The sequence below is a fragment of the Xenopus laevis genome, chromosome 1S (assembly GCF_017654675.1).
Source record: "Xenopus laevis strain J_2021 chromosome 1S, Xenopus_laevis_v10.1, whole genome shotgun sequence".
Classification (NCBI taxonomy): Eukaryota; Metazoa; Chordata; class Amphibia; order Anura; family Pipidae; genus Xenopus; species Xenopus laevis.
The window spans coordinates 19,037,118-19,061,260 of NC_054372.1; the positions used below are offsets into that span (position 1 = coordinate 19,037,118).

The window sequence follows — 24,143 nt, forward strand, 5'->3', positions numbered from 1 at the left end:
TCCTGGCACCTGTTCTTTTTGTTTTGTTATCAATGGAGTTTTACGGGTTCCACTCTTTGGCCAGGTTAAGATTATTGGACTTCCTTGACAAACATACCTAGTTCTCGATACGAGATCAATAGCCCGTCAACTATTTTTCATCTACAAAACAGTTGTACCTCTTCATCAGCTTCAAGGTTGTACAAAAAAATATCACTAGAGGGCTAATACCTTTGGTCGGGCCTCCGTGACCCCTATAATTTAAAGTGACATCCAAGGTCATAGAGATGGAAAGACTGAGTTTATTTCTACTTTATATTTTTCAGATAATTCCCTATTGGATTGGCGCAGCCTGTCAAGTTGACCAGATGAGCTAATAAACGGCTGACAGTAGCCAGTTACCAGCGAATGTGACAGCATTTCACAGAACTAGACAGACGACATGCCGAAATAACAAGAATAAAGGATATTTATTGGCACAAACCTTTCAGAGTTAAACCTTCAAAGCAATATGCTATAAAATGTGACAAAGTATAAATTCCCGGTCCCCTCAACTTGCGATACTTTGTGTTATAAATGCAACACCAATTTTACCATCATCATTTACTGTCAGTAAGAGTGGTTTTGTGATGGGCTTAATAAAAAAAGAATGCAAATCCCAACAATAAGAGATGCAGCAAATAAAGATGTAATGATGTATTATTATTATGTAGCCAACTCACAAAATGATTTACAGATACCATTAACTTCAAGGGTGGGGGGTGATTACATGTGTCTGAAAGAAGGGAAGCAACAAGGAGAGCTACAAAACTTAAATGGGGTAATGTAATAAAAGGCACTAAGTTTGCCCAGGTGCAGTAGCCCATAGCAACCAATTAGATAATTGCTTTTAAACAGGAAAAAATGCTACTTGCTGATTGGTTGCTATTGGTGACTAGACCTGGAGCAAACTTTGCACCTTTCTATGCAGAATGCCTTACATACTCATGAAGGGTTTCAGTGGATGTGTGTACCCTATATTAGTTGTCTGTAGAAAATATACTATTTGACTGTCAGGATAAAGTTTTCCTGCAATAGAAGAGCTAGAATGGCACATCTAGAGGTGTGTATGTCAGGTGATCCTACCTCCACCTGCTGAAAGAAATGAAGGGGATATGTCACTTTCTCTCTTGTATGCTCTCCTCAAGGATGACAGAAAAAAGGAGATAAATAATGAAAAAAATCTATCCATAAGACCTCAGATGAACCAGTATCAGGGCAGGGAACCCAGTTAAGGTTGGAGTGGGCCAGTGGGACACTGGGAAAAAACCTGGAGAACTCTAGCCCTCATGGGCCTTGCTTACCCAATCCCCTGTGCCAGGTCATGGCTAACTTAATGTAAAACGATACCCCCCGAACAATGTAGGTCTCTATAAAAAGATATTGCATAAAACTGCTCATATGTAAAACCCTGCTTCATGCAAAAAAACATTTTCATAATACTAGTTCTTAGTAGTATGTGCTATTGGGTAATCATAAATAGAACATTGCCATTTTAAAAAATAAGGGCCGCCCATTGGGATCCTAGGATTCACGGTGCACACAAACAAACCAACCATACATATTATGTCACATGAGCCAATGAAAAGACAGAGTTTTGTTTATAGCTTCCTCACTTCTTCCTTTTACAGTTAGAGCTGCAGTATTTCTGGTCAGGTGATCTCTGAGGCAGCACACAGGCCATCATGAAATGATGGTTCAAGGCAAGAGATGTAAAAGGGCAATATTTACTTTTTAATATACAGTATATTCCAGTTTGGTAAGATTCTTTAATATGCCACTTAATTTGATATAAACTATTTGTTGCTTAAGTATTCATTTTGGAGGTATAGTTTTCCTTTAAAGGAGAATTCAACCCTAACAATAAAAACCCCCTACCCTACATATACCCCCTCCCTCCTCCCACCAGCCTAATGCCCCCAACGTTTTACTTACCCCTCGGTGCAGATTCAGGCGTCGGAGTTCATGGGTGCCATCTTCTTCTCTTCAGAAATCTTCGGAATGAGACCAGCGTGGCAGCGCATGCGCAGATGGAGCAATTTTCTGTGTTGCGAGAACTGTGCATGCGCCGAAACTCACGGAAATTGCAGAATCGCTGGTCTTATTCTGAAGATTACCGAAGCGGCTGAAGATGGTGCCCGTGAACTCTGATGCCTGATTCTGCACCGAGGGGTAAGTAAAAAGTTAGGGACATTTGCCCGGGGTAACACTTAGGCTGGGGAGAGGAGGGAGGGGGTCCATGTAGGGTAGGGTTTTTTTTAACGTTAGGGTTGAAATATCCTTTAAGTATGGTGCATGCACAGGGGAAATGGGCTGGCGGTGATTGAGCAGGTGGGTGGCAGGGGCCCTAGAAGGGGTGTGGGGGCCCATGGGTTAGTAGCCATGGTGGGCCTCACACACCCCAGTAGTGTAGGTACTAGTCAGTAATAGGGCTAGAATGTACATTTAAGTGTATTTGAGGTGCACAAGACAGCAAGGCTACTGGATGAGCAGCCTATATCTTCATTTAAAAACAAGAGTGGTATTAATAGCCTAGTAAATAAGCCTTCAGCTTAGGGAGCCATGAGTTTCAACTAAGAGTAAAAGTGAATCGCTGAAGGCTACTTCTGTGTAAAGAGGAACAGTGGAACCACATGAACCAACTTCCTATCAAGTGGTTCTATTAATCTTTCCCAAAGTGCTTTGCAATTAACGATACAGGGATAATGTGTATACCTATCTTACATGGATAAACAGTCATATCCTTTTATATATTGGAGACGCATACAATTTTCTATTAAAGAAAACTCCAGTTAACATATAATGAAACGAATGGCCATCAAGCTCTTCTTCAAGCTCAATCCAAGTAGATTTCCAGTGACCATCAATCATAAAATTTAAGAATATTCATTTATGCAGCCGTGTATCAGAAGCCTTTGCAAATGTTAATGCTGGTACAAGGCATTGTCTCCCATTAAGCCATTCTGACTATTGCTAATAATAGTCTTCAGACTTAAACCGAGTGTCAAAACCTCATACTGTTCTTGGCAATACTTCTGCTATACATATACTCAAACAATGGTTGCCCTATTGTGCCGCAGAAACTAGTATCCAATAGCAACCAGGCAGCAGTTAGCATTTGCTGGTCTTCTTCGGCTTCAACAATGAGAGCAAATATTGGTGGATACATATAAGTAAAATAAAAATGCAAATAACAAGAACATTTACTAAAATGTTAGATACATCTGCCTCCATGCAGTTCACATGTTTTTCTGATATTCTTTTACCTGTTCCTGACTGGTTTGCTGCTTCCAGAACCAATAACTGCCATTGATATGTCTGTTATCTGTCCAGTTTTTCAATTCTCTTCTTGTATATTGTTTCAGCAGTATAACAGCAAATGCAGTGGCATAAATACTGGGGATGCCCTTGGGGCCTGCCGGAACCACAATGAGGCTTTCCCCAATCCCCAGGCAATATGAAAGTCTTTTAAAGGGTATTTATGGGTATTTACGGGTATTTACGGGTATTTACGGGTATTTACGGGATGGGTATTTTTTCTGTTGTTGCAACTCTATGATCCTGGCTCAGTGCACTTGTCCTGCTCTGGTGCCATTAAGTCTGTGTGTGGGAGGAGGAAGGATTTTTATGGATTATAGTTCTATACTGACCCACTTTTTCTATACGATGTAGCAGAGGTGAAATATTCAGAACAAACAACCACTGACCTGCTATATTTTTAAATGAACACGGATTTCTTTTCCCCGGTGCACAGAATTCTCTTGGCAACACAAGAACACAGCAGAAAAATTATAAAGGGTCATTTATTCATTTCGGAACAGAAGAAAAATAATACACGCCTTTAAAAAAAATCCTGTTCAGTGGTGCCAAACTAATGTATAGTCACACACAGACCATGGTACCGCTGTGATTTTTTTTAAATGTTTTAATTATTAGAAACAATGTAGGCCTACAGAGGGCTTAGAAGATGCTAGTTTTTTGTCATATTAAAGTGTTGGGACACCAGCCAACACATAGGTCAATAAAAAAATGAAGAGTTGTGTACATGTATTTGACCAAGAATGGTTAATATCCCTACTGTTTAAGAAGACCTGGTTCTGATATGGATACCCTGTGGGAAGGAGGTTTCTCCTATTAGCACAGGAATCTTGTGAACAGTTCCTGTCCATAAATTATATAATGGGATGGAGAACATGGCTCTTCCTATTTGGTCTCCAGCTAACACCAGGGGAGGATGTGTTGAGAGCCTGGAGCATAACGGTGGCCATACATTATAAGGGTAGCTTGTTTGGTGAATGAGCAGATCTTTCTCCCCATATGCCCACCAAAAGCAGGGAAATATCGGCCTAATCTGATCATTAGGCCCTAGGGCCAAACAGTTGGATGGGAATGGGTACCTGACGGGACAGGGACCACATCAACTAGCTGATGGGGTCCTCCATCATGGAGAAAATCAAACCTGCCGGATCAATATCTGGCCTATATTTTGCCAGATATCGGTCGAGGAGGCCTGTTGCAAGGCCCCATCTATGGGCAAATAAGCTGCCGAATTGGTCTAAAGGACCACTTTAAGGCATAAGTATCAAGTTCTGGACCCAGGGCCGGAACTAGGGGTAGGCAGAAGAGGCAGCTGCCTAGGGCACAATAATAGGGGGCACTGGGCAGCTACCTCTAATATTGTCTTCTGCCTACCCCTAGTCCACACCTGTCAGTCTTACTCCCCTCCATCACTGTCCCTATCTCCCCTCACTATCCAACAGCAGTCCATCAATTCCAGTTCTCACTGCCCAACACTATGCTCTTATTTGAATTATTCAGTGCAGGTAAAAGGGAAACTATCACAAAAAGGAACATTAATGTAGGCTTCATCAGACTGAAATAAGAAATGTTTCTAAATAGAATCAGTTAAAATTCAGTACCAATTTTTAAATAATCAAGTTTATCTTCACTATCCCTCTCTCACCATCTGTTTCTCTTCATTCTGTCTTCATGCAGGAATTGGGTGTCATATTTTGATCAAAGTTAGATATAATATATATTTATAGGGGGCAGCTCCCTTTTCTAGCAGATGTGACATAGTAACATAGTAAGTTAGGTTGAAAAAAGACACACGTCCATCAAGTTCATCCTTTTGACTTTTTTTTTTAACCTTCCTAACTGCCAGTATTAGAGCTCATTCAATGATTCCAGCACAAACAAAATTTGACAAAATAACTGACTTCGGCTCAAATCCTGCACGTAGAGAGACAAGATTTCAGGTGATTTAAAAGCAGAACCAAAGCTTCACTAAAAATGTTGTACATTATGTTTTGGGCTTCTGTACCCAAGGCAACCACAGACCTTTAGCAGTAAATATCTGTGTCTCCAAAGATGCCCCAGTAGCTCCTCATCTTCTTTTCTGCTGATTGACTGCACATGTTCTGTGCTGCTGTCACTTACTGAGCTTAGGGACCCACTCACAATATACAGTACACATAGAATAGAAATGTCACAATATAAGGCTGATTAGTAATTAATACAGATAATTACTACATGGCAGCACAGAAACCAGGGCAACTAGCATCAGAATTTAATAATAAGCCTCATAGCATCAGCATATAATACAGGTCAACCTCGATTTGTGACGACCCCCTATGCTTAGCTTCTCAACAGCTGCTCAGAGCCCAATGAGCATGTGAGTGTCACAGACACTTTTCAAGATGGTGACCCCCTGTGACAAGTTTGAAGTCCTGGATCATTGCTGCTATTGACAAGCTCAAACTTTAGGCTGGTGCAATAAGTTCAGTATATAGACTATGGCATTTTTAGCCATATTAATTTTTAGGGCTTAGTTCTCCTTTAAGTGAGCGAGCTCTTATACATCTTCTAGGCAAAATACCTCCCCCAAAAGACTCCCAAGTATGAAAAAAGATTGAAAAATGTAATTGCTCAGTGCTCACTGTGCCCTGCAATATCGCAGCAATATTTCCTAATTCAGCAGCATCCCAGAAACATTGCAAAGTCCCCGACTGCTTGCAGCCAAAAAATGTCCACTTAAATTTCTCTGTGACCAGCAATAGTAATCAGTTCTACTGCTTGTCTGCTTGATCAATGGTCTCATTGCCCAGCTTCTACAAAAGTCAGTAGAAACGGGACAAAGACTCACACTGCCCTTGTCACTAACCCAGGAGCCATTAAAACATAAATATTTTATCGCCTAACAACTTTGTTAGAAATCTCATACAGGATTCTAAACCTTGTAACTAGTGATGGGCGAATTTATTCACCAGGCGCGAATTTGCGCGAATCGCCGCCAGCGAATAAATACGCAAAACGCCCGCGAAAATTCGATGTCGACAACATTTTTTTCCACGGGCGTCAAAAAAACGGACGCCGTTTCGCAAATTTTTTGCAGTTTTGCGAATTTCGGGGGAAATTCACAAATTTTTCGGCGAATCGAAACGGTGCAAATTCGCCCATCACTACTTGTAACCTTTTCCTTCTTGTGGATAGCATCTCTGTATATGAGAAGCCATGATGCTTCCATAGTGGTTGCTTCTTCCATCAGAGATGTGTGCCTGCTAAGATATAACACATAACTTCACAATATCTTTGTCAAATGAATAAAAATTGGATGTGAATGTCACGGATTATGTTACAAATTAAAGTTATTAGAAACCATGGATTTTTTGACACATTCATTTTTTAAAGATGATCAGGGCATATTTTAATGCAGTTTCCCTGTAGTTATAATTTTACAAATTCTATTTGATTTTAGTGTATGTCCAATGTAATAACGGTGTGTAATTTTATCTTTTAGTTTGTTGTTCCTGGTAAAAAAAATGGTACTTTTTGTTCTGGGGTTGCACTTGCTCTTACTTAATGGGCACTGAATGGTATTAGTGGCAACATAATCCATCTATGTTTCTTCATCTTTGAAAGGAGAAGGAATGCTACCAAGGCAGTGTATTGGCAATAGATCAGCCACAACAGTGCAAGCTAGAACGCCATTTTTATACTTTTTCCATACCCGAGTAAACAGCTCTAGACACTGTCTCTGTTTGTTTAGGATAGCAGCTGCCATATTAGCTTGCTGTGACATCACTTCCTGCCTGAGTCCCTCCCTGCTCACACATAGCACTGAGCTCAGATTAGAGCAGGAAGGCGTAGCGGGAGAGAGCGAGGAGCAAACTGAGCATGCTCAAGCCCAAGCCCTGGAGATTTAAGTTGAAATCAGGAAGTCTGATACAGAAGCCCATGAGTACACAATAGAAATAAAGAAATGTGGTGTTTGTTTTGACAGAGGACTCAGAGCAGCATTACTTTGAGGGTTTACTGGTATATTTATATAGACCTTTCTGATAAAGCTTACTTAGTTTTAACCTTTCTTTCACCTTTAAGAGGAATGGATGTCAATCAGTTAAAATTATTACTAATTACTATTAATTACTGTTAAATATCCTAATGATTAGTATATACATTTGTGCAATTCTGGTGCTTAGACCACAAAAACATAGTGGCAACATCTTTAGGTGGCATCATGCTTCAGTGCTATAGCTATAGGTCTCCATAGACCAGTCATTTATGAATGAAAGCATAAATGTGCAATGTGCAATTTTGGACAGCATTTCCCACCATAGTTTCAGTAATCATGGTGGGATTGGGGATAGGGGGGACCCAGGTCTACTGTACGGTAGCCATCCTCCTCAGCCCTTTCTACCCCTTTAACTTCTCTGCCTGATGCAAACAAGACAAACAAGAGAGCAGCGGGTAGGAGAGCGAGTTAATGGGGGGTAAGGAGGGATTGTGTCAGTGGCGTAACTAGTTGTTACTGGGCCCCATAGCAAATTCAATTTAGGGCCCCAAAATATTTATAAGTTGGCCTATTTTACGAAGATATATTAAAATTGCAAATTATTTAGGGTCTCACTGGGCCCCCTACACTCCTGGGCCCCCCTGCATGGGTCTGCTTCCTCTATAGTTACGCCCCTGGATTGTGTATGCTTGGTGTGTTAGTGGGGCCCCCCTAAATACTCTTATGTGGGACGCCCAGCACATTTAACTAATGCCATTGCATAAATTAAAGGATGATTAATTGCTTTTGGCTTTGGTTCAATGACTGGCTTAATTGCCATGTTCCTATATAAACCAATGTAAAGTACTAGTCAGTTTGAACTTTAAAAGCCGTGGGTACACTTGGATGCACAGGGCACTGTGCGGATTCCGGGTTCACCGACGTCCTTTTGGGGCCCATGTTTTCTGCTGCGGAACCAACAGGGAGGTAGTGCGTGAAATGGTAAAATTCCTTAAATGAGGTACCGGCAAGGATTAGGCAAAAATGTAGTCAAAGGTCAGGCGAAAGGGTCAAGGCAGGCGGCAGGAATCGAAGTCAATAATCAGGCAGAAGTCAATAACCAAGAATTCAAAATGGAGACTTGGCTTTTTAAAAGAGATTTGGTGCCAAAGTTTGAAATCCACACCAAATGATGACTTCATGAGGCCCGCGTCAAAACGTGTGTATCCTGACGCTCATCATCAAACGCCAGCGAAGTGACGCTGGCGTCCATTCAAAGCTTGTGACGTCATCGCTGGGCGTCTGCTCCCCTTCAGACGAGCAGACGGGAGGCAAGAACATCGGAGGATCTCCCGGCGCGTCTTACAAACCAACCAATAAATACTGTATGTAAAAGTGCTATAGAAGCAAGGTAAAGTGTATAGTATAATTCTGTTTGTATAGTCATAATTATTTAAATGATAAAATACAACTTACAGTCACATTTTTCTCATACTTTAATAATATCCCACATATCCTGACATTTTTCTACAAGCTCTGAAACCTCTGAAAGTTTTCCCTTACATTAGTATTCAGGGCAGCACGGTGTCTCTTTTAATCAATCATGTTTGAATTCCCTCTCTATTTACTCTTTTATGCAAGAAGTGGTGAGGCAATGAAACGCTAGAGCTCAGGGATATTAATATAATATAATATTTAGCTTGAACAAGGATAATTTTATCTGTTTTGCCTTGAAAATATTGTCCCATCCCAGTCTACTCACTTTATAGACTTGCTCTGCATATTTTATTCAAGGCAATTTTTAATCCACTTCTTGCTGTATGGTCAGTTGAAAAATAAAGAGTTAAATTGTGGGTAAAACGCCAAAATGTAAAAAAACAGCTGCTGGCCAATAAATAAAAGAAATGAGATATAGTAAATATTATTGCAAATGGATTTGTGAATCAGTCATTGGGCACTTTGTCTGACCCATCATCTACCCACGTGTGAGGCCAAAAGCAGATGTTATGCACAATGTTATGATCAATAGTGGATTCCAATTGGCAGCGTCCCCCCCCCCAGGCACAAAACCCCCTATCCGACCGAGCCATAACCCCCCTACGGTCCCCCCACTCCTGTCTTCTTCCTCTTGTGGGTGCGCCGGGGGCCAGGGAGGGAGGTCGGAAGCTGCGAAAAAGGCTTCATGCAGGAAACCAGCTCAGTCTGACCCTGACAGTTGGACTTGCTTGTACAGGTATGGAATCCATTATAGAGAAAGTTCCAAATTACGAAACTCAGTTTTTATACATATAATCCAAGTTTTAAAAAATTATTTCCTTTTTCTCTGTAATAATAAAACAGTAGCTTGTACTTGATCCAAACTAAGATATAATTAATCCTTATTGGAAGCAAAACCAGCCTGTTGGGTTTATTTAATGATTTTCTAGTAGACTTAAGTTATGAAGATCCAAATTACGGATAGATCCATTATCCGGAATACCCCAGGTCCCGAGCATTCTGGATAACAGGTCCCATACCTATACATTTATTTGGTTTATTGCAATATCTGACCCATCACAAATCATAAATAAAATCCTTTCTTTGTCTTGTGAAGACATATTCCATAGAGCGTTATCTATTGACATCAGTTCATACCCCCATTATTTACTCTCTTTATCCCAGACTTACCTACTCGCATGGTCATTTTAATTAGGTTCCTTATTGCCCTACAAGTATGTATTTATAATTATTAAAGAAACTGCAGCACATTTAGAACTTACAAACTCCATGCATAATAAAACCCAAAACTCCAGTTCGGCAAGGCATTAATAGGCCTCTGTATGTTACCAGATTGACAAGTCAGATCATTCATTATTTGACACTCAATATGAATGTCAAGGGTCCATTTTTGGGACCAGCCTCATTCCCAAGGTAACGTAGAACAACAATAGATTAGAATCTGGATGCTGGAGATCCCTGTACAGTATCTTTGTAGCTGTAGGTCAGTTTTCCTTTAAATACAAAAAAGTAAGAAAAGAAAAAAAAAATCTTAATTTGCTAGACGGCATACATGTCTGAACAAGCAGATAAGCCTTTAAAGGTGTAATACATTGATAGAATATAAATGGCAACATTCAGCCAGTGCCCACTGAATACAGAACACACAGGGATATAAATAAAAAGGTACTTGCTCTCTATTAATGAAAAAGGTAAGAATACAACACATTTCACACGTCTGACTCCAGTGCAATGTAGAAATAAGTAGTGAATGCAGATCCCAAGAGTCATTGTCACAGGTGCCTCTACCTGTTACTGTGTTACGTATATCACTGCCCCTGTCTCTATCAGGCTGCCCTGTGACAGATCCACTGATTAATACATTTGCACCATCGTGGATGGGAGATGGAGTAAGACAACAGAACATCAAGTTCAACATCAAGTGAGACAACAGGTAGCTGCTAAATGAGACAGCAATGAGAGAAGAGTCAGCTCAGCTGCATAGCTACAGTCCACAGTATCATCAGTTTTGGCCTTTTACTCAAATAAATGTCACAGTTACAGTAGGATAGGGGGCAGCGTATGAGATAAGAGGAAAATATTAGAGGTGGTCCAACTTTGCTCCAAGGCTGAACGTTCATGAAATCCATAGATATAGTATCAGATACAGAAAAATTGTTTATTAGATAGAGTGATACTGCAAAGATTGGTTTCCCCTGGGTCCCCCCGCCTTTATGCCTTTATTGATAATACAGGTATTAGTTCATTTTCATTATCAGTGTTGATAAATCCTATCTATCTATCTATCTATCTATCTATCTTTCTATCTATCATCTATCTATATATATCTATCTACATCTTTCTATCTAGTATCTATCTCTATCTATCACCTATCATATCTATCACCTATCATATCATCTATCTATCTATCTATCTATCTATCTATCTATCTATCTATCTATCTATCTATCTATTTTCTATCTATTAAAACAAAGGTTAATTGCACTGATTAACTGCACTGGTGCAAAGTAGCGCCTATTTTCATCAGCCCTGGTGTGTACATAGTGCTCAATAGCCTCCCATGCTCATATCAGTCAGTGCAAGTAAAGTCTTACATACAGTGGTACACTTATAATCTAGTACAATCACAAAAAAATCAATGACTTCCCTTTAGGACTAAAACTGGTAAAATAATTCAAATATATCTAGATTGGATTAGTGGAGATTAGGACACTGTCGTGCCTATGGTTATATTGTTATTGTGCACTGGGTGAAGAACACAAGATTGCAGTACCCACAAGTATTTATAGATAAAGCTCAGCATGTGAGCACTATTAGGGGATTAATCATGGTTGTACAGATACCATCAGCAATACCCTCACCTATCCACTGATGTTCTATATTCCTGCTTATCGCTTTTGTATATTGTGTTCCTAAATAAATAAATGCTAAGGTTAAGAACCACAGGCAACTTATATCAAACATTAGAAATATGGTATACAATGCCAATAACCGTACCATTGTTAATCAAAAAGAAGAAAAAATAAGCAAATAATAAAGGGAGAAAATATACTCACAGTTCACTCCAGTCCATGGGTGCAAAAATCTGAAGCTTCAAAAAGATGTGAGTTTTCTCCAAAAGTAAAGGCCAGAAATTATAATTAAAAGTTCAAAACATTTATTAGGACATACAGATAACCGCCTAATGCATTTCGTACCTACTGGGGCACTTACTCATAGGCTATGAGTAAGTGCCCCAGCCTATGAGTAAGTGCCCCAGTAGGTACAAAATGCATTAGGCGGTTATCTGTATGTCCTAATAAATGTTTTGAACTTTTAATTATAATTTCTGGCCTTTACTTTCAGAGAAAACTCACATCTTTTTGCTGCTTAAGAACCACAGGCACCCAATTCTACTGTACTGCATACATTTAGTAAAGCTTATAGCCCAGGAATAAAGGTGCCACTCAATTTTATCATAGCTTTTTCATATATAAAATGCTATCAAATATACTTTTTATCTGGCTTATTAACCTATTGTTATTGACTTCTGGTTATACAGAAAACAGGGCTTGTACCTTGACAATTAGATGCTAATCCCTATGAATATGCACCTAAAAGTGAGGTGAATGGAGATTGAAGGAAGCAATGCAGAGCTGACAAAGGGGAAAGAGTTTTTATTCCATTTTAAAAATGTCAGGAGAAAATGTAAAAATTGTCGTTTTTGTTGTTTTAACAAGATTTTCGCTAAAGCCTGCAAACTGTCTTTCTTTCACCGAAATGAAAAGTTGGGGGTTGAGTTTTAACGCCGCATTTACTCCAAAAAAAATAGCTTTCTCCACTTTTGTGAATTCCCCCCCAATTATTTGTAACCCAGGGGTCCAGAGTGAGTCGCACAGTGTGAGGGAAAGTTTCATTGATAAAAGATGCAGAATAATATCTGCAAAGGTTCTTCTCTCATAATGGAACTTAACAAATGGAGCAACAGCTCTGCTCGCTTTCTATCTAAATTAGAGCAGCTTCTTTAATGTTACATGATTCCTACGAAGCAGAGGTGGCCGCCTTTGCTGAATTCGGAGCCTAATGAGGAGAGGGAGAAGCACAAGGGGGAGATATTCTGGGGTGTGTGTGGAATAGTTCTGTGTTCCTGGATGTAAGTGCTTAGTAACACCCTTTACCTTCCCTTAGAATGACGGATAAGAGCTGACCAGGAAGGGTTGCCTCGTATTACCGGAATGCGGCTTCCTGTGTTTGTTGTGCCATGTTATGTAATTCTGTGTTATTGGCTCAGTTACAGAGGCCACACAAGGTCACATAAATGATGGATCAGCACATTTGCATACTTTGTCAGTCTTCATTAGCAGTTTGTAATTGTGCTCTTTGACGTACGCCCGTTGGACCGATTATCTGTTCCAGATCTGTTATCTGGAATGCTTAGGACTTGAAGTCAAGCAACAATCCTAAAGACTACTGAAATACATTTAATTATTAAAAAGTCATAGAATTATGGATTTATGTCGATCGGTTACCAATAAGTGCAATATTATCACAGTTAACAAAGCAGTCAATCAACTTTTCGGAAATGGCATTTAGAACTTTATAAATAATGAGTTGCCAAATAATAGATCCCATACATTTATTTGCCTTTTGTTGTACCTTTCACTTTTTAATACCTTCTGGGTTCCTTTCAGGGGAAAGTTTTCAGCTACAAGGTCACTATACTTGATGCATGTAGACATATAGGATCCATTATCCGGAAACCCGTTATCCAGAAAGCTCCGAATTACGGAAAGCCCGTCTCCCATAGACTCTATTTTATCCAAATAATCCAACGTTTTACGAGTGATTTCCTTTTTCTCTGTAATAATAAAACAGCACCTGATCCAAACTAAGATGTAATTAATATTTACTGGGTTTATTTAATGTTAACATGATTTTCTAGTAGACTTAAGGTATGAAGATCCAAATTACAGAAATATCCATTATCCAGAATACCCCAGGTCCGGAGTATTCTGGATAATAGGTCCCATACCTGTACAATAAACATGCAATAATTCATAAAGAACCACTTGCCTCCAGAAGCTTATAAGTCAACAATGTGAAATGATTGCCCACTAGGTTTAGGGGTGGTTTTTCCTGCGCTGGAGTAGACGCACTCAAGTATTGTATGCTCCGAAAGCAGGTGAAATGCAACATGCTGCGTCCCACCTGCTTACATGCGTCTGTGTGAGTACAGCCCCCTTCACAATAATTGAGTGCAGGGGAGCGCAGGAAAATCCGCCCGTGTGTAAGAGCCCTTGTGTTTAATTCACGGCATAGTTATCCACAAAACAAGGCACTTTTCCATTTCACACAGCATATGCAACAAATAAAAAGTTCATTCTTCTAAAACCAGAAAAGACTAGTCCCCTGGCAGTCCAAATATATTGGAAACCTGCTCTTAAAAAGTGTCTCAGCCCCTGTTGGGACAAATAAATCCTGGGAAATTGCAAAGGAGAACTAACCCCTAAAAATGAATATGGCTAAAATGAACTTATTGCACCAGCCTGAAGTTTCAGCTTGTCAATAGCAGCAATGATCCAGGACTTCAAACTTGTCACAGGGGGTCACCATCTTGGAAAGTGTCTGTGACACTCACATGCTCATTGGGCTCTGAGCAGCTGTTGCATACCACCCAACTGTCCCATTTTTAGAGGGACAGTCCCTCTTTGGCAGCTCAACCTGCAGTTTGTACTGGAAAATCCCATTTTTCTCTGCACTGAACAGCCAGAAAAACAAACAAAGTTTTTAACTTAATTGGCTTTTGGCAGAGAGCCAAGAACAGAGGAAACAGAAGTTTTGATACATTTGTAACAATTCAAATGTATCTAGATAAGCAAATAATTAATTGTAACAATATAAGATAACAGGTCGCTTGGGAAAAGTTGCATAACAGCTTAAAGTGCAATTCACCTTCATTAGCAAAACTGTAATAACTAAAAAAAAACACAGAAATATGTTCTAAATTTTATAACCTGCAAAATTTTGTAAAATGAACATGGTAATTAGGGGGTGTGGCCACAAAATAGGCATGGTCAAAAAAAAATTTTGTCCCTCTTTTTATTTCCAAAATGTTGGGAGGTATGCTGTTGAGAAGCTAAGCTTAGGGGTCATCACAAATTATCCAGCAGAAAATGAAGTTGGTCTGTAATATAAGCTGATGCTACAGGGCTGATTATTAAATTCTGATGCTAATTGCACTGGTTTCTGTGCTGCCATGTAGTAATTATCTGTATTAATTACTAATCAGCCTTATATTGTGACATTTCTAGTCTATGTGTACTGTATATTGTGAGTGGGTCCCTAAGCTCAGTAAGTGACAGCAGCACAGAGCATGTGCAGTGAATCAGCAGAAAAGAAGATGGGGAGCTACTGGGGCATCTTTGGAGACACAGATCTTTACTGCTAAAGGGCTGTGGTTGCCTTGGGCTGGTACAGAAGCACAAAACATAATGTACAACATTTCTAGCTACTTCTTTAGTTAAGCTTTAGTTCTCCCTTTCTCATCAGCTCTGTTAGCTGAAACTGCTTGCTCCCTGGACAGAGAGCTTACTCATAGCCCTTCCTCTTTTTCACAGGAGATGACTTATCAATCCCAACAGCTGCACTGGTTTTCCAGCCTCAGTAAACACAACCCCTGTTATTCTCCACATCTGCTGTTTCTCACAGAGCATTCTGGGAGATATAACATTTTCCCTTTACAATCTTCCCAGCTACTGTGCTGCAAAGCATTTAGAGTAGAATCCTGATTTTATCATTCCCAGGGGATGATGTCAAAGCGGTGTAAATTAAACGAAAATATAAAATCCGTGAAAAAAGATGCCACTTTTTTAGGAAAACATTAAATTTGGCTAAGTAAAATCAGAATCAGAATTTGAAACCTATTTACTTGATCCCAAGATCCTGCATCCAGGTTGTGCCTCTGTGCTGGGATTAATATGATCATTATAACCTATAGTGACAGTTCTACTAATAGCAATTAATGGCAGGTGCATACAGAGAGAGAGAGAGAGAGAGAGAGAGAGAGAGAGCGAGAGCGAGAGAGAGCGAGAGACTGCTCTAATTTATCAAGACAGGTGGGTACAGAGGAGGGGAAAGAAGCTGGGAAAGAAATCATATTCTGAGACCTATAATAATCATATGCTGAGACTAGTGAAGGGCGAAACGCGAATTTATATATTATATATATATATATATATATATAGTCCATGAAAGCACTCACAGCAAGCCGCCATAAAGCGTATATATATATATATACATATATATATCTATATATATATCTATATATATATACATATATATATATATATATATATATATATATATATATATATATATAATGTTCTTTGCACATAATAAACTAAGCACTTATACCATATATTTTCCTTCATTGCAATAAAAAGAAAACATGAACTTTAGACTTTTATTCGTATGACACAAGGTTGCTGAATACTTTTCACTTCTCGCAGAGCTGAAAGAAGTCACCCACACTCTAAAAAACATCGCTGCAACTATTTCTAAGCTGTAATATAAGAATATGCTTGAGGTTTAGCTTGTATTAAATGTATAGTACAGAAAACAGGCAGGCAGCACATATAATTCACACATTCTTAGTATCCTGGAGATCATAATAAGTTGCAGACATGCTCTGCTTTGCAGTTCCATAATGATCAGCACACAAATTGCCAATTTCTTGTAACCCTTTCAGTGCCATACACAGCCCTGCAGAAAAATATGAGCAAAAAGGTGGTATATCACATCACTGGCCTTGATGGCATATGGTTAAACATACATTAAATTTAAATGCAATGGCACATGGGTAATTCTGATCAGTTTGCCCCCGTGGCCATGAGTTTACGTGATGGACAAAACACCCCCTTTACTTGAATGGCAGTAGCCTGCAGCAGGTATGGGTGCAATCACTTGTCAGATGTCACTAGGAAACCTGGCAGTTTGGGATTGTGGGAAGCAGGCCTGGATCTGTGGGTTCTGGCAAATGCCAGAGGGGCTGCTATTAGGTGCTATAGAAAGTCACTATTTAGTGGGCTGCTGGGGCCTGTTTGGGCCTCTTTGTACATGGAATGCCAGGGCTTATTTTGACTCCCAGTCCAGACCTGGTGGGAAGTGAAGTTTTTTTCAAAAGAAGAACTAGCACCCTGGGGGCTTATCAATATCTGGCCTGAAATATTTGTCTTATCTTTACAGGTCACAATTCCTATTTGTAGTTTATTTGTTACAGTCTGGTATGGACTTGTGAAGTGGATAAGTTCTGGATCTGTACATTATCAGACCCAAATGGACCTTTACCTTGTATCTTCATTTTTTTCTTGTCCAATTCCCAATTCTGCACTTGTTAAACTTGGGCACTTGTGTCTTGTTAACCTTACCCTCTTCTGTCTTGGTCTAGTTCTCACTATGTGAATCCAGACCCCTGGACTATTTACATATAATATGGGATTCAAAGGGGTTGCATGTAAACTAGGTACACATTTCAGTATTGATGCTTATGTGGCCACAATCCTATTTTTGAGGCTCTGAATTGCACCAATTAGTTGTGGGACCAGCCTTTAGGATAAATGGTGGCTCATGCTCAATATTCCTTAAGGAGCCACTGATAACTGGAAAGCCATCACATATCTATATAAAGGCTTTCTTCCCTTCCATTATTTAGTTACAGGTAATATTTGATCATATCCATCTTAATACAAGTTAGATTGTCAGTCTAAGGCTCCCCATTCATGTGGCGTTATGGGAAGATGCTGCAACCCAGAATTGCTATTTCACGATTTGAAGACATAACTGCGGTAAGAAATCTGGTAATCAATGTTCTATCCCTTTTTGGGGATATAGTGTCACAAACAGGACATATTCTTCATGCTGGGATTCCAAATCAACACAACCACAATCAACTGTGCTCTTAATGTGCACTATTAAATATAAAGATACATAAAAGATGTATTCAATACAAACATGTGACTTACAAAGTTACTATCTAGCGAGCAACCAATCAGCAATTAGTTTGATCCATAAAGTGTCGTTAGACTGCTCAAATCAAGCATCTTATTTGGCTGTTATTGATACTAGGCAAATCAGTTACCAAAGACATACGTCCATACAGAATGTTCCCTGAATGCTAAACAATCTACTGTACATTCAAATATATTAATTACAAAAGTAGCATGATTAAAAAATAAAGACTAATTTCTAGGTTAGTTATTGCCTAATTAACTATGACCATTTATGGTAAACCCTGCTTACAGGTATGGTTGTACAATGATGTTGGGATAGGCAGTCTGTTTGCAGCCTTCATGATAGCACAGTCCTTGGTTCTTGGGTATGAATGCCACATGAAAGCTACAGAGGCAGTTTATTGCCACTATAACACAGTAACACACAAATGCTTAACCATACCTGAGTAAACAGCTCTAGAAACTCTCTCTGTTGTTTAGAATAGCAACTGCCGTATTAGATTTATGTGACATCACTTCCTGCCTGAGTCTCTCCCTGCTCCCTATAGCTGTGGGCTCAGATTGCAGGAGGGAGGGGAGGAGGGAAAAGGGAGGGGGAGAGGGAGAGGGGAGCAAACTGAGCATGCTCAAGCCCAAGCCCTGGAGATTTAAGCGGAAAACAGGAAGTGTGATACAGAAGCCCATGAGTACACAATAGAAGGAAAGAAATGCTGTGTTTCTTTTGACCGAGGACTCAGAGCAGCATTACTTTGAGGGATTACTGGTGTATTTATATAGACCTTTCTGATAAAGCTTAATTTTGACCTTTCCTTCTCCTTTAATAACAATACTCTTGCTCTCTTTTAACCAATCTAACTCTTAATTTAAAGACTTGCAGTTCCCAAATCCCACCAGTGCATGGTAGAGAAACCAAAGCCAATGAAAAGTCCCCATAAATACAGTATATCAACCTATTAGGGAAGAGGTATAAGTATAGCACTTTAATGTTCCAAAATATATCACAAAACGCCAAAGCAAATCTAATGAAAGTGCAAAAACAAAACCACTACGTATCGGAAAGATTTCCCAAGGTTTGGTCACAAATCTAATAAAGCCCCCACTTTAATCACATAAAAACATCTGCATGCACCTTCAGGACTTTAGCAAGTAATTTGACTCTGAACTTGATCATCAGACTTCTTTAAAGAAAACATAATGGTCGATGAAAGATACCCAGCAGCTTTTGCTTTTACATTTGTCTAATGGAGCCCTGTTGATACATGTTACCCCTATGAGTGTCAGTATAACTAACTAGGGATGGGCGAATTTCGCCGTTTTGGTTTGCCGAAAAATCTGCGTATTTCCCGTGAAATTAGCGAAACGGCGAAAAATTCACAAAACAGCGACAGCTAATTTTCGCCATCTAATTTTTTGCGTCCCTTTTGCGAATTTGCCACAAATTCGCGCCTGCCGAATAAATTCGCCCATCACTATAACTAACACTTTGTGTGCTAGTTTGTTTGTTTGCTAGTATCAGTGCCAACATGAGCTCACATTTTTCTTCTTTAACAGGGCACAAGATAGAGGTGCAGGCAGATATCAGAGAGCAAATGAATGCGTAGTGCTGGGCACGAGAAATCATCACACATCAGCTTTATGTAATAAGACATTGGTAAAAGTTTGTTTCTGGTTTTCTATGTCTTTTAAACAGTGTAGAAGGGACACAATAATATTACACCAGCAAATAAAACTATTCTAAATGGAAAATCATTAATGAATGCATTTTCTATACATTTATCCCTAGTGCAGTCATGAAAGCCAACCAATCAGCATTAGAATCATTCTCATGAGATCAAATGCCACCCCCAACACTGCAAATATACAGTAGACCCCAATAGTGTCTATTTATCTAGTATACACTCCGTTATTTCTGTTCTGCATTGTGGCAAACATGGGGTATAGTTTTAATTGCTCTCTATTCTCTTGTAGTATCTCATAGGCCACCAGCTACTGCCAACTTAAACTCTCAAATACAGGGAGTCTTCACATTACATACACCCGACTTACATACAACTCACACTTAAAGACTATTACAGTAATATACTATGGTTTGTTTGACTTTTATTAGAATTTAGCTTTAATAAACCACCTGCCCCAATCCCCTCTGGTGTGTGTTGTCTACTGCAGAGCACAGAAAGGTAAAAATAAATACTATGTTAAGGAAAAGTTGCATTTAATAAGTGAATGTAAATGTTTCAACTTACATACAAATTCAACTTAAGAACAAACCTAAAACCTCGTACATAAACCAGGGATTGCCTTTACACTCATAACAAAGGGTTGCTGGAATTAGTCGTGTAAAATTAGAGCACGTTGTTTATTGTTTACAGTCAGTATCATCTTCACCCCCCGCCAGGTAGAAGTTGTAGCAGAAGAGGGTGTTTATGTACCAGCATAACATTAACAGGATCCAATTTCTGTACTGACTTTAGAAATGATCATTTTACTATGTTCTGATGATAAAGTCTTGCTATCACATGCATGCAGCTCATTTAAAGGGCAACTCCTCTGATGGATGGAACTCAAGCTTAGTTCAGTTTCCTACATGCACACAGCTAAACTGCGGACATGACCCAGCCGTGCATTGGGATGCCTGGGAGTTTGGTGACGTAAGGACTGGCTTTCAACCAATTCATACACTTTTCAACATGGCTCAGAAGTTACTCTGGACCCCACCTAAATCAATGGGATAAATTTACTAAGCACCGAAAATTGGCCAGCCGCAGTTTTGCAGCCATCGCAACACTTTGCCTGGCGAAAATTCACTCACACAACGCTAATTTAAAGTTGAATGGACGTATATGTTGCAGCAAATACATTACACAAGTCCAGGGAACCGTAATAAAGAAAATAGAGTTATTATAATGCCCTACACATGAGCCCACTGTATAGTTTATGTTAGAAAATAAATGGGGGAACCGGATACCCAAAACATTTTCAAGGACTTTTGCAAACTATCACTCTGAAAAAAGGAAAAGACGCCAGCGTTTTTTGGGAAACTTTTTCCACTAAAAAATATGATGTAAGTAACACATTAGGAAGTTCTATGAACTCCATTGCACTTCGCCTGGTCTGAGCTGGATGAAGGCAAGTCTGGCGAAAGAGGTAACGTTCAGTAAAATCCATTTGCCAGAATGAAAATCCACCTGCCGATAGAGTGCGAATCACCGCTAACGTCTATCTCCTTCGCTAGTGAAGTGACGCCTGCACCCGTGAAGTTTCTGAAAACAGTAACGCTGACGAATATTCGCCAGCATAAGTCACTTCGCCCTATAGTAAATCTGCTCAAATGAATCTTCATCAGTCATTATTAGTGACGACTTCTATTGTTTCTATTGGCTGTACGACGTGTATGCATATTATACTTGTCCTGTATACAAATATATGTTCCTATCCTTGTCTACTAATGAGTTTAGAATTTTTCTAGATTTACATATTTTTGGGAAACCAATTCTTTTGCCTTCTGAAAGCCAGGGATAGCAGAGTACTTCTGTTGCTCAAGAGGGATTTTCTTCGAAATAACTTTTTAAACACTCCCAGGCATTTAAGACAAAAAAACAGCTTTTTCCCCATTCAAATTAAATGACAAAAAAGTCACACTTTGGATATTGAATTTTTTTTAAAAAGAATTTAGTTTGAGTGTTTTACTGTTGACAACTCTTTAATATTTCTCACAAATATCAAGTAGACCTAAATCACGAATTATGGAATCTTTAAGTGTACAGGTACTTATCAATCCAAAGGTAAGCTTCCCTGATAAATCCAAGCATTGGAATACAGTCCCCAGCAAGAGGTTGAGAAGACCTACCTCTGTACGAGTCTGCAGCCTCTTGTTCATCTCATATATTCGAAACTCTGGTTGCACCATGTAAGGAGCGTGTCTCCTATAAAAAGGACCAAAAGGAGAGGAATAGAAGGGGTCATGTGGAGTGCTGGACATCTTGTTGCTTCCAGAGGATCAAGCTGCACGGGGTAGCATCAACATCCATACAGAGCACATGGGATGTAGGTTCTTCCCTGCATAAACTCGCAGCATGCAAACACAGCTCACACTGCCTGGGAACTGCTGCTCTCTATAGCAAGAAACTGAGAGTGAGCGAGAGGGAGAGGGAGCACCAGAGCAGAGAGGCTGGATAGCTTCAGGCAAAATACTGCTTGTTTTTAAAGACGCAGTATGCAAAGGGGTCGTTTCCTGTCCACACAGTGAGCTGCTTCTTCTATATCATTCTCCTCCCAGAGGCTCAGGGCTTGTTTTTCATTTTCTTCTCCAGAAACCTATAGGAAACTGGCAGATTATGTCCAGTCAACCCTATCTTTATGCATTTTGAATTTATTTCCTTTTATGCCATTTCTATAGTGTGTGCATAGATTGTATGCATAGGGTTAACAGCTATATATATATGTATAAACTATATCATACAATATTTGTCTTGACAGTGAAAGGGGCTTCTGCTGGCATTGACCAGAATTAGAGAAAAGATTCTGACAAAAAATGCAAACAATTTGCAAATTTAACTTTAAACCGTTTATACTACAGGCAATCCATTTTCACAATGATTTGCACTCATTCTTAGATTTATTCTGATTTCTAATTAATTCTAATGGATTTTCTATTAAATATACAGATGATACCCCCAGACCTGATCATAACCTTCTTCTAGAAGGATTTTTTTTTTTAATAGAACATAGTGAAGGGCAATAAAATCCACTCTACTATTTACTGACACACAATGTAAATTTTATTAGGACTTACATAATAAGCTCAGAGAGAGACCTAGTGGGACATTCACTAAGATTCGTAGTTGCGCCAGGCGTAACTTCGCCGCACTTCACCAGGTGTAGTTTCACCAGCGCTCCGCAAATTCACTAAAATCCGAAGTTGCGCTCAGGGGTAGCATAAGGTTGCGAAGTTGCGCTAGCGTTGATTCGCTAAGCGAAGCGAAGTTACGCTAGCGATGGTTAATTTGCAAATTCAAATTTCAATGGAGGAATATGTAGCAGCACTACAAATGCCTGGGAACCCTTCAAAACATCAAATAAAATTTTTATTTTGCCCTACACATGTGCCCACTGTATAGTCAAGGTGCCATGAGTCAGGAAATGTAGGGGGGAAGGAGGGGAGCCTCAAAAAAAATTTCAATCTTTTTCAGCCTATCACCCATAATATAGAAAACACGCCAGCGTTTTTTGGGACTTAGAAAAAATTGTAACTTTTTTTGAAGCAATCCCTATCTACTCTATTGCGCTTCGCCTGGTCTGAGGTGGCGAAGGAAGTCAAGCATAAAAGGTAGCGTTCAGTACACTGCACGCGTTAGTGAATTTGCGTAGTTACGTCCGTTGCGCAAATTCGCCAGGCTTAAGGGTGCGCAGTTACACTAGCGAAGTTTCGCCAGCGTCCGTTAGTGAATTTGCGAAGTAACGAAAATGCCCAATGTTAGCGAATTGAGGCTAGCGTTAGGCGCTTCGGAGCATAGTGAATTTGCCCCATAGAGAGAGAGGCAGGAGTTACAGAGAGTGTGGGGGGGGGGGGCTAGAGCAAAAGACGATGAAGGTTGGAGAGGCAAAAAGAAGCTGAAAGTTAAAAAGGGGTTGTTCACCTTTGAGTTAGCTTTTAGTAGGATGTTGAGGGTGATATTCTGAGACAATTTGCAATTGGTTTTCATTTTTTATTATTTGTGGTTTTTGATTTATTTAGCTTTTTATTCAGCACCTCTCTAGTTTGCAATTTCAGCCATCTGGTTGCAAGGGTCCAAATTTCCCTAGAAACCATACACTGATTTGAATAACAGACTGGAATATGTACAGAAGAGAATAGAAAGATGAGTAGTAAAGAGTAGCAGTAACAATACATTTGTAGCCTAAAAGAGCAAGAGCATTTGAAAGCTGGAAAAAGTCAGAAGAAAAAGGTGAATCATTAAAAAACTATTAAAAATTAATAATGAAGACCAATTAAAACATTGCATATAATTAGCCATTCTATAACATACTAAAAGTTAAATTAAAGGTGACCCCCCTTGCCTTTAAATGAGAACCAAACCCTAAAAATGTATAGGACTAAACATGCCATATTTTATATACTGAACTTATTGCACCAGCCTAAAGTTTCAGCTTGTCAATAGCAGCAATGATCCAGGACTTCAAACAGGGGGTGACAGGGGGTCACCATCTTGGAAAGTGTCTGTGACACTCACATGCTCAGTGGGCTCTGAGCAGCTGTTGAGAAGCTAAGCATAGGGGTCGTCACTAATTATCCAGCAGAAAATGAAGTTGGTCTGTAATATAAGCTGATGCTACAGGACTGATTATTAAATTCTGATGCTAATTGCACT

General features: G+C 39.5%; 1 protein-coding gene across 4 annotated transcripts in view; it reads right to left on the minus strand.

Annotated features, from left to right (window-relative positions):
* LOC108706548 (LIM domain-binding protein 2-like) overlaps window positions 1–21,879 on the minus strand; it is a 145,430-nt gene extending 123,551 nt beyond the window's left edge. For all 4 annotated transcript variants that reach the window (XM_041579409.1, XM_018243063.2, XM_041579411.1 and 1 more), the window contains exon 1: window positions 21,623–21,879. In XM_041579409.1, the coding sequence (XP_041435343.1) occupies window positions 21,623–21,754 (132 nt within the window). In that variant the 5' untranslated portion in view covers window positions 21,755–21,879. The remainder of the gene's footprint in view (window positions 1–21,622) is intronic.
* Window positions 21,880–24,143: the final 2,264 nt, after the last annotated feature.